Genomic DNA, 13,370 nt, shown 5'->3' with positions numbered 1-13,370 from the left:
TTCCCATCCCCCTGCCATGTTAGTTTAACTCCTCCCTAACAGCACTAGCAAACACTCCCCCGAGGACATTGGTTCCAGTCCTGTCCAGGTTTGTACTGGTCCCACCTCCCCCAGAACCGGTTCCAATGCCCCAGGAATTTGAACCCCCCCCCCCCCCCCCCCCTTCTTGCACCACTCCTCAAGCCACGTATTCATCTGAGCTATCTGATTCCTACTCTGACTTTTGTTGTTTTCTGCCTCCCAAGGGTTTATAATTAAGTGTGTATGTGTAGCTTAAGCCACAACCTGATGCACCTTTTTGAAGTCAAGAAAATAATGTGGCGCCACATGATGTCACTGCCTTCCAGCTTACAAGTTACAAGGGTTCAATCTCCTTGGCTCACTACAATTATTCAGATCATCATCATAGGCGGTCCCTCGAAACGAGGATGACTTGCTTCCACACCAAAAAAGGATGAGCTCATAGGTGTTTCAAAAGCACTTCATTGGCTGTAAAGCGCTTTGGGACGTTCTGAGGTCGTGAAAGGCACTATGCAAATGCAAGTCTTGCTTCCTTCCACTATTGCCTGTTTATGTGCCAGTGGAAGATGTAAAATTATGCCGAGGAAGTGGCTAAAGAAAAATGGTCAGTCGTTTGCCAGGCAGCAGCACACTGCTGAAACGGTCTGCCGGGAAGGCAGATTTTTAACTGGTCTTCTCGGTTGCTGATCTTGGCCAGTCCCCGCCGTTTACATTTGCCTTGCAGCTGGCCACGCAGTAACGTGTCTTTTGGGAGCTCAGCAACACGACAGCTGCGTAAAAGGCCCTTCGCCAGGGGGGGGGCAAATGATGGCATTGCCCGCTGTTGCGTTGCAGCACTGTCCTTGACGACTCGCAGTCACATTGTAAGCAGAAACAAAAGAGCATCAGCAATGGCATTTGTGATCGTATCAGGCCCGCGCACACGTGCAGAGTCCTGCAGCCAACTTAACTGTTACCTCCCTGTACTAAAAGAAGCATTGTTAACTGGAAAGAAGCACTCAAATTGTGAGGCCATCAGCTGGGTCTGATGTGTATTGAATTGTTCTTTGGAAGCAATGTGGAACTGGTGCTTCATTTTAGGGCCTTATTTTGCATAGTTGTCCTAGACAAAATTCCAGTATCTTTGCTACAATATGACATCATCATCATAGATAGTCCCTCGAAATCGAGGAAGACTTGCTTCCACTCTAAACGTGAGTTCTCAGGTGACTGTACAATGCACTATGGGAATTACAGTCACTGTCACAGGTGGGACAGACAATGGTTGACAGTGACAGACAATATGTAGAGTCAGCACAGGCATCCTTCGACGCTGTAAGATTCTCTGGGCTGGATTTTCAGCTTTGATGATTTCGGGCAGGAATGGCAGGGCAGTAAAGCTTGCGCCCGGGAACAGTTTGCGCCTCAGTCATCCAAGTTGGGCAGCTGGGCCCCGAGTCTGGAGCACAGCGCTAAGGGAGGCGGTGTACACCTCTCAAGGCATTAGCATGGGGAAATCCCGAGCTAAAGAGCCAGGCCGGGAGCGCTCTGAGAGACGCTTGGGGAGAAAAAAAAACCTGAAACCTCCCACAAAAACATTCCTAATACATAGCCCACGCCGCCACAACATAAATCACACAAAAATTAAAAGAAAGAACGATCACAGTTACCTTAGGACGGCATTACTTAACCACTTCGCTGTCTGTATCGGTCGGCGGGGCGGCTGCAGGGCGTACAGGTCAGGCGGGAGTCAAAAGGCGCGCCGGTGTCGCACTCGAGGGCGGTGATGGTCTGGGCCGCTGTGAAACCGGCCTGCCCAGAAGCTGCCATTGCCGCTACTCCAGGGCGAAAAACCGAATGCAAAAGACCGTAAAATCCGCCCATTCCTAGTTGCTGCTACACCACTCCAGAGGCCAGTAAGATTCAACCTCATAATGTGGGACTGGAATCGTGTGTTGGGCCATGGGTGGCAAAACATAAGTAGGAGCAGGAGTAGGCCACACGGCCCCTTGACCCTCCGCCATTCAATACGATTACGGCTCATCTTCAACCTCAACTCCACTTTCACGCCCGATCCCCAAATCCCTTGATTCCAAAAATCTATTGATCTCTCTCTTGAATATACTCAACAACTGAGCATTCACAGCCCTCTGGGGTAGAGAACTCCAAAGACTCCTGGCCGTCTGAGTGAAGAGGTTTCCTTTTCTGAAGGATGTTACTGAACCAGTTGTGTTTTTTAGGATAGATATAAGACCATAAGAACTAGGAGCAGGAGTTGGCCATACGGCCCCTTGAGCATGCTCCGCCATTTAATAAGATCATGGCTGATCTGATCATGGACTCAGCTCCACTTCCCTGTCCGCTCCCCATAACCCCTTGCCGTTTAAGAAACTGTCTATTTCTGTCTTAAATTTATTCAATGTCCCAGCTTTCACAGCTCTCTGAGGCAGCGAATTCCAAAGATTTACAACCCTCTGAGAGAAGAAAATTCTCCTCTTCTCTGTTTTAAGTGGGCGGCCCCTTATTCTAAGATTATGTCCCCCTAGTTCTAGTCTCCCCCATCAGTGGAAGCATCCTCTCTGCATCCACCTTGTCAAGCCCCCTCATAATCTTATACGTTTCGATACGATACCTCTCATTCTTCTGAATTCCAATGAGTCGAGGCCCAACCTACTCAACCTTTCCTCATAAGTCAAACCCCCTCATCCCCGGAATCAACCTAGTAATTCAGATTCATTCAACTTTACAGCTTTCCTCAGTGGAAATTGAACTTACCACCTCTGGATCACTACAACATCATCATGTATTTATATAGCGCCTTTAGTGAATGTCCCAAAGCGCTTCACAGGAGTATTATGCGCTAAACATTTGACACCGAGCTGCATAAGTAGAAATTAACGCAGGTTAAGGAGATATGTTTTAAGGAGCGCCTTGAAGGAGGAAAGAGGGGGAGAAGTTCAGGCAGGGAGTTCCAGAGCTTGGGGCCTAGGCAACAGAAGGCACGGCTGCCAATGGTAGCTAATCCAGTAACAGAACCACTGCACTATCATACGATGACCATAAACCCCAAAACACGGTTGAAGGTTTGTAACTTTGATTCTGTGGCTGTTTCACCCCAGATAAGGTCGATATCCAGCTTTAGGTTCTGTTTTCTCTTTTGCATGCCTTCCCGGTACATTTAGACCCCACGTGTCATTGAATGAATTGCCAACTGAAATTAATACCAAATTTACAGTCAAGCTTTTCATTACTGATAAAGTTGTAAATTAGCACCATTTTATCCTACTCCCTGCTAGAATGGTTTAAGCTATTGCCAGCTGGCAATTTCTACTAGGAAGCGTAGACTGTACAGTTTCTTTACAGCTCGTATATTTGCGGTAGAAGTGCTTTCCTGCATGATTATTGCTCCCATAAGGTTGAGTTAAATGGCTCCGAAAGTCAAAGGAAGAAGGTTGGTTTATAAAAAAGATTGCAATCAGCTCTGAACTGATGTTCATCAGGTTTAGATTTCAAATAAAAGATTTAGAAAATGTTGCTGAAGCAGTGCCGTGAAGATAATTTGTATGTTCGAATAGTATTCTATCATCTTACTCCATTTCACCCGATAGTAAGGGCACTTCTCGTTGATTGAAGCATGATATGGAATAATGTAGATGCTCGTGAATGTTTTTAAAGCATCCTCTCTGGACATTCTTAGAATCACGGCGCCATTTGTTTTTTTTCTCTTTTTGTCTCTCACATGGAGATTACATGGCTGCGGGGAAGAAGAGTTTCTTATGATGCTCCAGCCATCATAAGAAATGGGAGCAGGAGTAAGCCATTTGGCCCCTCGAGCCTGCTCCGCCATTCAATAAGATCATGGCTGATCTGATCATGGACTCAGCTCCACTTCCCCGCCCGGTCCCCATAACCCTTTATTCCCTTGTCGCTCAAAAATCTGTCTATCTCCACCTTAAATTTATTCAATGACCCAGCCTCCACAGCTCTCTGGTGCAGAGAATTCAACAGATTTACAACCCTCTGAGAGAAGAAATTCTTCCTCATCTCAGTTTTAAATTGGCGGCCCCTTATTCTGAGTCTATGAGACTAGTTTTAGTTTCCCCTATGAGTGGAAATATCCTCTCTGCATCCCCCTAGTCGAGCCCCCTCAGTATCTTATATGTTTCGATAAGATCAGCTCTCATTCTTCTGAACTCCAACGTGTATAGGCTCAACCTATCTTCAGAAATCATCTCCGGAATCAACCTAGTGAACCTTCTCTGAACAGCCTCCAATGCAAGTCGTCATCATCGTAATTCAGTCCCTAGGAATCGAGGAAGACTTGCTTCTATTCTTAAAATGAGTCCTTAGGTGGCTGAACAGTCAAATATAAGAGCCACAGTCCCTGTCACAGGTGCGACAGTTAGTCATTGAAGGAAAGGGTGTGTGGGTCAAGTTTGCTGCACGCTCTTTCCGTTGCATGCGTTTAATTTCTGCATCCTCTCGAGATGCTCAGTGCCCTCCCGGATGCACTTCTTCCACTTAGGGTGATCTTTGGCCAGGGACTCTCAGGTGTCAGTGGAGATGTTGCACTTTTTCAGGGAGGCTATGAGGGTGTCTCTGTAACGTTTCCTCTGCTCACCTTTGGCTCATTTGCCGTGAAGGAGTTTCGAGTCGAGTGCTTGCTTTGGAAGTCTCGTATCTGGCATGAGAATGATGTGGCCTGTCCAGCGGAGCTGATCAAGTGTGGTCAGTGCTTCAATGCTGGGGATGTTGGCCTGATCGAGGACGCTAATGTTGGTGCGTCTGTCCTCCCAGGGGATTTGTAGGACCTTGCGAAGGCATCGTTGGTAGTATTTCTCCAGCGACTTGAGGTGTCTACTGTACATGGTCCATGTCTCTGAGCCATACAGGAGGGCGGGTATTACTACAGCCCTGTAGACCAAGAGTTTGGTGGCAGTTTTGAGGGCCTGATCTTCAAACACTCTTTCCCTCAGGCGGCTGAAGGCTGCACTGGAGGCGATGTTGAATCTCGTCATCAATGGCTGCTCTTGTTGATAAGAGGCTCCCAAGGTATGGGAAATGGTCCACGTTGTTCAGAGCCGCACCGTGGATGTTGATGACTGGGGGGCAGTGCTGTGTGGTGTGGACAGGCTGGTGGAGGACCTTTGTCTTACTGATGTTTAGCGTAAGGCCCATGCTTTCGTACGCCTCAGTAAATATGTCGCCTATGTCCTGGAGTTCAGCCTCTAGGTGCGCAGACGCAGGCGTCGTCCACGTACTGTAGTTTGACGACAAAGGTTAGGGTGGGATTGGACCTGGCCTGGAGACGCGAAGGTTGAACAGGTTCCCACTAGTTCTGTAGTTTAGTTCCACTCCAGAGGGGAGCTTGTTGACTGTGAGGTGGAGCATGGCAGTGAGGAAGATTGAGAAGAGGGTTGGAGTGATGACACAACCCTGTTTGACCCCGGTCCGGACGTGGTTTGGGTCTGTAATGGATCCGTTGCAAATATATCTAATGCAAGCATATCCTTCCTTAAATACGGAGACTAAAACTGTACGCAGTATTCCAGGTGTGGCCTCACCAATACCCTGTACAGTTGTAGCAGGACTTCCCTGCTTTTATACTCTATCCCCCTTGCAATACAGGCCAACATTCTATTTGCCTTCCTGATTACTTGCTGTACCTGCATACTAACTTTTTGTGTTTCATGCACAAAGACCCTCAGATCGCTGTACTGCAGCACTTTGCAATTTTTCTCCATTTAAATTATAATTTGCTTTTCTGTTTTTTTTTTCTGCCAAAGTGGACAATCTCACATTTTCCCACATTATACTTCACCTGCCAAATTTTGCTCCCCTCACTTAGCCTGTTTATATCTCTTTGCAGATTTGTTGTGTCCTCCTCGCAATTCGCTTTCCCTCCCATCTTTGTATCATCAGCAAACTTGGTTACATTACACTTGGTCCTTTCATCCAAGTCATTAATGTAGATTGTAAATAGTTGAGGCCCCAGGACCGATCCCTGTGGCACCCAACCAGTCATGTGATGCAGGCTTGAATGGACCAGTGGTCTCTGCCTGCCCAACAATTTATGTTCATATACAATGATACAGCACAGATTGAGGCTATTTGGCCTATCGTACCTGTGCCGATTCTTTGCAAGAGCTATCCAATTAGTTCCAGTCCACCTGTCCTGTTCCCATCGTCCTGCAAATTTCTCCCCTTCAAGTATCTATCCAATTCCCTTTTGAATGTTACCACTGAATCTGCTTCCACCGCCCTTTCAGATAGTGCATCGTGGGCTGCCCCAATCTGTGTGAGAACATCATCGCAGGTCGGGGCTATAAATAGAGCTGGAGCGCCGGGCCCTGGAACATCGTGGGCGAATGAGGGTATGGGGCTCAGAAGAGCCAGGGGCAGCATGGGGCAGCATGGGCCAGCCCACACTGCGATATGTGTGCGCACTAGGTCCGTGCAGCAGAGCAGGTCTCCAGTCGTCGTGGTTCAACCCTTGCCACTGGATAAAGACCTAGCTCTGTCGATGGCTGATGTGCAATGGTCACCACACGTTAAAAAATCCACGCACAGGCATCTTCCACTCTCTCAATTGGAATTCAGGACGAGAACATCAGGTCCTTCATTGAACTCTTGTGGAAGTAAGCCATCCTCGTTCGAGGGACGGCCTATGATAAGACAGTGCATTGCAGATCATCATAACTTGCCCCATTTAAAAAGAAAATCTCCATTGCTCCCTCTCTAGTTCGTTTGGCAATTACCTTAAATCTGTGTCCTCTGATTTAGCAACCCTCCTGTCACCGTGTGATACTTGAATGAAGGATAATGAAGGACAACAAGCATAAAAAGTCGAGAGGTGGAGTCTTGCTGCTTTGCTTTTGCAAAGGAGTCTGGAATTGGAAAGGGAAGATTCCACGTGTTTGGTGCGAGGAACAAGTTTAAAAAAAAATTAGAATACTTGAAAACACTCAGCATCTGGTACAAGCTAAGAATATTAATAACAAGTAACCAACACATGATCTCATCCAGTTGGCAGCATTCGGGTTATGATCATGCCTAGATGACATCAGCATTATTACACCTAACATTGATTTGTGTAATTTCCCTCAAGATCGGTTTGTTAACAGGCAAAAGGTCCCAGTTTTAATTTAGGCATGATGTAGGTGGCAAACTGGAGTTTTGATAAGTTGCGGAGAAGCGGGCTGAACGATAAATTCATTGGGAAAAGGAAGAAGTGGAATCCAGGCAGTGATGGGGGCGAAAAGTCCAGTTGAATTCTGTTGTTTGTATCTTGGGGGACTGGGTGGTGCAGCGATTAGATGTCTTTTCACGTACTTGGGCTCAAATCCAGGCCAGATTGAAGGAATAAATATGTCCTTTCTCCATCCAGCTGTGAGGGTTTGGTGGAAGTGAGATTCGGATCAGCTGTGCCACTGAGGAATGATGGAGCCAATCAGTGCAATGGAAAAGTGGAGCATCAGACATTTCGGGTGGCTCCTAAAAGAAAAGATTTGCATTTGTATAACACCGTTCGCAACCTCAGGATGTCTCAAAACGCTTTACAAGCCAATTAAGTACTTTTGAAGTGTTGTACTACAGGAAACACGGTTGCCAATTTGCGCACAGCAAGCTCCCACAAGCAGCGTTGTGATAATGACCAGATAATTTTTTTTGTGATGTCAATTAAGGGACTTACCAGCCAATGAAGTACTTTTGAAATGTAGTCACCATTATAATGTAGGAAATGTGGCAGCCAATTTGTGGTGTTGATTGAGGAATAAATATTGGCCAGGACACCGGGAAGAACTGTCCTGCCCTGCTCTTCATCAAAATAGTGGCCATGGGATCGTTTACATCAGATGGGGCCTTGGTTGAATGTCTCATCCGAAAGGCTGTTGCATGCATTCTGGAGGTTAGGTGCAGAATAGCATCAGTGGAGACCAATTAAGGGATGTCGGGCTTAATTGGAGACTAAAATCCCAATAATGGTGCACTAACAATGTACATTTCTTCAGTAGGACGTAACCTGGTCTGACTTTGGGTTCTGTGGGAGAGATGGGCGAGACAGCACACTGTGGATTGGCAGTGAAGCAGCAAACACTCCCTGTCATTTTGATACTTATGGATGCAATCTGGTGTTGCAAGTGCAAGGAAGGTACTGCTACATTCATTTTAGATATCTTTACCCTGCTTAAAATTTTTACTTGCCACTTCCCCTCTTGCCATGTGATCAGGCTCAGGGGCAGTGTGGGCCATCCCACACTGCGATATGTGTGCGTGGGCCACATTGTTCGCATGCCTGACACAAGACTCCCAAAGCTCTACTCGGAACTCCTACACGGCAAATGAGCCAAAGATGGGCAGAGGAAATGTTTCAAGGACACCCTCAAAGCCTCCCTGATAAAGTGCAACATCCCCACCGACACCTGGGAGTCCCTGGCCAAAGACCGCCCTAAGTGGAGGAAGAGCATCCGGGAGGGTGCTGAGCACCTCGAGTCTCGTCACCGAGAGCATGCAGAAAGCAAACGCAGGTAGTGGAAGGAGAGTGCGGCAAACCAGACTCCGCACCCACCCTTTCCTTCAACCGCTGTCTGTCCCACTTGTGACAGACTGTAATTCCCGTATTGGACTGTTCAGTCACCTAAGAACTCACTTTTCGAGTGGAAGCATGTCTTCCTCGATTTCGAGGTACTGCCTATGATGAGGTCTATGCAGCAGAGCAGCTCTCCAGTCGTCTTGGTTAATCCTTGTTGCTGGACCAAGACCTAGCTCAATCAAGCCCGTGTGGTGGCTGGTGTGCAACGGCCACCACACGTTTTTAAAAAATCCATGCACAGGCATCTTCCACCCTTCAAGATATAGTTCGGGATCTGGAATATTAGGTTCCTCATTGAAACACCTGTGAACTCATCCCTTTTTGGCGTGGAAGCAAGTCATCCTCGTTTCGAGGGACTGCCTATGATGATAAGAACATAAGAAATAGGAGCAGGACTAGGCCATACGGCCCCTCGATCCTGCTCCGCCATTCAATAAGATCATGGCTGATCTGATCATGGACTAAGCTCCACTTCCCCGCCCGCTCCCCAAGACCCCTTATCCCCTTATCGGTTAAGAAACTGTCTATTTCGGTCTTAAATTTATTAAATGACCCGGCTTCCACAGCTCTCTGAGGCAGCGAATTCACAGATTTACAACCCTCTGAGAGAAGACATTTCTCCTCATCTCTGTTTTAAATGGGCGGCCCCTTATTCTAAGATCATGCCCTCTAGTTCTAGTCTCCCCCATCAGTGGAAACATCCTCTCTGCATCCACCTTGTCAAGCCCCCTCATAATCTAATACGTTTCTTCTGAATTCCAATGAATAGAGGCCCAACCTACTCAACCAGGAATTTGTACGGGCTTGTAAAAAGGGAACAGCAATAATCATGGGTGATTTTAACCTCCATATTGATTGGACAAATCAAATTGGTCAGGGTAGCCTTGAGGAAGAGTTTATAAGAGTGCGTAAGGGACAAGTTCCTTGAGCCGTATGTAACGGAACTAACCAGGGAGTAGGCTATCCGAGATTTGGTCCTGTGTAATATGAGACAGGATTAATAAACAATCTCCGAGCAAAGGATCCCCTTGGAATGAGTTTCAAATTCAGATGGAGGGTGTGAAAGTTGGACCTCTAACCAGCGTACTAAGCTTAAATAAAGGAGACTTTGAAGGTATGAAGGCAGAGTTGGCTAAAGTGGACTGGGAAAACAGATTGAAGTGTGGCACGGTTGATGAACAGTGGTGTACATTTAAAGAGATATTTCACAACTCTCAAGAAAAATATATTCCAATGAGGAGGAAACATAGACATTGACATAGAAAATAGGTGCAGGAGTAGGCCATTCGGCCCTTCGTGCTTGCACCGTCATTCAATGAGTTCATGGCTGAACATGCAACTTCAGTACCCCATTCCTGCTTTCTCGCCATACCCCTTGATCCCCCTAGTAGTAAGGACTACATCTAACTCCTTTTTGAATATATTTAGTGAATTGGCCTCAACAACTTTCTGTGGTAGAGAATTCCACAGGTTCACCACTCTCTGGGTGAAGAAGTTTCTCCTCATCTCGGTCCTAAATGGCTTACCCCTTATCCTTAGACTGTGACCCCTGGTTCTGGACTTCCCCAACATTGGGAACATTCTTCCTGCATCTAACCTGTCTAAACCCGTCAGAATTTTAAACGTTTCTATGAGATCCCCTCTCATTCTTCTGAACTCCAGTGAATACAAGCCCAGTTGATCCAGTCTTTCTTGATAGGTCAGTCCCGCCATCCCGGGAATCAGTCTGGTGAACCTTCGCTGCACTCCCTCAATAGCAAGAATGTCCTTCCTCAAGTTAGGAGACCAAAACTGTACACAATACTCCAGGTGTGGCCTCACCAAGGCCCTGTACAACTGTAGCAACACCTCCCTGCCCCTGTACTCAAATCCCCTCGCTATGAATGCCAACATGCCATTTGCTTTCTTCACCGTCTGCTGTACCTGCATGCTAACCTTCAATGACTGATGTACCATGACACCCAGGTCTCGTTGCACCTCCCCTTTTCCTAATCTGTCACCATTCAGATAATAGTCTGTCTCTCTGTTTTTACCACCAAAGTGGATAACCTCACATTTATCCACATTATACTTAATCTGTCATGCATTTGCCCACTCACCTAACCTATCCAAGTCACTCTGCAGCCTCACAGCATCCTCCTCGCAGCTCACACTGCCACCCAACTTAGTGTCATCCGCAAATTTGGAGATACTACATTTAATCCCCTCGTCTAAATCATTAACGTACAATGTAAACAGCTGGGGCCCCAGTACAGAACCTTGCGGTACCCCACTTGTCACTGCCTGCCATTCTGAAAAGTCCCCATTTACTCCTACTCTTTGCTTCCTGTCTGCCAACCAGTTCTCAATCCACGTCAGCACACTATCCCCAATCCCATGTGCTTTAACTTTGCACATTAATCTCTTGTGTGGGACCTTGTCGAAAGTCTTCTGAAAGACCAAATACACCACATCAACTGGTTCTCCCTTGTCCACTCTACTGGAAACATCTTCAAAAAAATTCCAGAAGATTTGTCAAGCATGATTTCCCTTTCACAAATCCATGCTGACTTGGACCTATCATGTCACCTCTTTCCAAATGTGCTGCTATGACATCCTTAATAATTGATTCCATCATTTTACCCACTACTGATGTCAGGCTGACCGGTCTATAATTCCCTGTTTTCTCTCTCCCTCCTTTTTTAAAAAGTGGGGTTACATTGGCTACCCTCCTCTCCATAGGAACTGATCCAGAGTCCATGGAATGTTGGAAAATGACTGTCACTGCATCCGCTATTTCTAAGGACACCTCCTTAAGTACTCTGGCATGTAGTCCATCAGGCCCTGAGGATTTATCGGCCTTCAATCCCATCAATTTCCCCAACACAATTTCCTGACGAATAAGGATTTCTCTCAGTTCCTCCTTCTCACAAGACCCTCTGACCCCTTTTATATCCGGAAGGTTGTTTGTGTCCTCCTTCGTGAATACCGAACCAAAGTACTTGTTCAATTGGTCTGCCATTTCTTTGTTCCCCGTTATGACCTCCCCTGATTCTGACTGCAGGGGACCTACGTTTGTCTTTACTAACCCTTTTCTCTTTACATATCTATGGAAGCTTTTGTAGTCCGTCTTAATGTTCCCTGCAAGCTTCCTCTTGTACTCTATTTTCCCTGCCCTAATCAAACTCTTTGTCCTCCTCTTCTGAGTCCTAAATTTCTCCCAGTCCCCGGGTTCGCTGCTATTTCTGGCCAATTTGTATGCCACTTCCTTGGCTTTAATATTATCCCTGATTTCCCTTGATAGCCACGGTTGAGCCACCTTCCCTTTTTTCTTAGTAGTTCATCCATGCGGTCTCTAAATGTCTGCCATTGCCCATCCACTGTCAACCCCTTAAGTATCATTTGCCAATCTATTTTAGCGAATTCATGCCTCATACCTTCAAAGTTACCCTTCTTTAAGTTCTGGACCATGGTCTCTGAATTAACTGTCTCATTCTCCATCCTAATGTAGAATTCCACCATATTATGGTCACTCTTCCCCAAGGGGCCTCGCACAACACGATTGCTAATTAATCTCTCTCATTACACAGCGCCCAGTCTAAGATGGCCTCCCCCCTAGTTGGTTCCTCGACATATTGGTCTAGAAAACCATCCCTTATGCACTCCAGGAAATCCTCCTCCACTGTATTGCTTCTAGTTTGGTTAGCCCGATCTATATGCATATTAAAGTCACCCATGATAATTACTGCACCTTTATTGCATGCACCCCGAATTTCCTGTTTGATGTCCTCCCCAACATCACTACTACTGTTTGGAGATCTGTACACAACTCCCACTAACGTTTTTTGTACTTTGATGTTCTGCAGGAAAGGGTGTAAGAGAAAAGATAGCCATCCGTGGCTAACTGAAGAAATAAAGGACGGTATCCGATTTAAAAACAAGGGCATACAAAGTGGCCAAAACTAGTGGGAGGACAGAAGATTGGGAAGCTTTTAAAAGCCAGCAAAGAATGACTAAAAAATGATTAAGAAAGGGAAAATAGACTATGAAAGTAAACTAGCACAAAATATAAAACCAGATAGTAAGAGTTTCTGTAGGTATATAAAAAGAGTGGCTAAAGTAAATGTTTGTCCCTTAGAGGAAGAGACCAGGGAATTCGTAATGGGGAACATGGAGATGGCAGAAACTCTAAACAAGTATTTTGTATCAGTTTTTACAGTAGAGGACACTAACAATATTCCAACAGTGGATAGTCAAGGGGCTATAGGGGGGAAGGAACTTAACACAATCACAATCACTAAGGAGGCGGTGCTCAGTAAGTTAATGGGACGAAAGGCAGATAAATCCCCTGGACCTGATGGCTTGCATCCTTGGGTCTTAAGAGAAGTAGCAGCAGGGATTGTGGATGCATTGGTTGTAATGTACCAAAATTCCCTGGATTCTGGGGAGGTCCCAGCAGATTGGGAAACTGCAAATGTAACGCCCCTATTCTCGACTCTCCCACCAGGGGAAATCATTTCTCTCTATCTAATTTAGTCCTTTAATCATCTTAAACACCTCAGTTAGATCATCCATTAATCTTCTGTACACAGGGGAATACAAGCCTTATTATTAATTGATCACAATTACTGTGTTAGTAGTTCAAGAAAATGGATGTTACTAAAAGCATAAGAAATAGGCGCAGGAGTGAGCCATACGGCCCTTCGAGCCTGCTCCGCCATTCAATAAGATCATGATTGATCTTCGACCTCAGCTCCACTTTCCCACATGATTCCCATATCCCTTAATTCCCCTCAAG

At 46.1% G+C, this 13,370-nt stretch overlaps 1 protein-coding gene across 4 annotated transcripts in view; it reads left to right on the top strand.

Moving 5' to 3' along the window:
* hspbap1 (hspb associated protein 1) overlaps positions 1-13,370 on the top strand; it is a 234,476-nt gene that overhangs the window by 167,170 nt on the left and 53,936 nt on the right. For all 4 annotated transcript variants that reach the window (XM_070875247.1, XM_070875249.1, XM_070875246.1 and 1 more), the window contains one exon: positions 8,016-8,152. In XM_070875247.1, the coding sequence (XP_070731348.1) occupies positions 8,016-8,152 (137 nt within the window). The remainder of the gene's footprint in view (positions 1-8,015; positions 8,153-13,370) is intronic.

This window comes from Pristiophorus japonicus, chromosome 3 (assembly GCF_044704955.1).
Source record: "Pristiophorus japonicus isolate sPriJap1 chromosome 3, sPriJap1.hap1, whole genome shotgun sequence".
NCBI classification, from domain to species: Eukaryota; Metazoa; Chordata; class Chondrichthyes; family Pristiophoridae; genus Pristiophorus; species Pristiophorus japonicus.
This window is presented reverse-complemented; position numbering and strand designations above follow the sequence as displayed.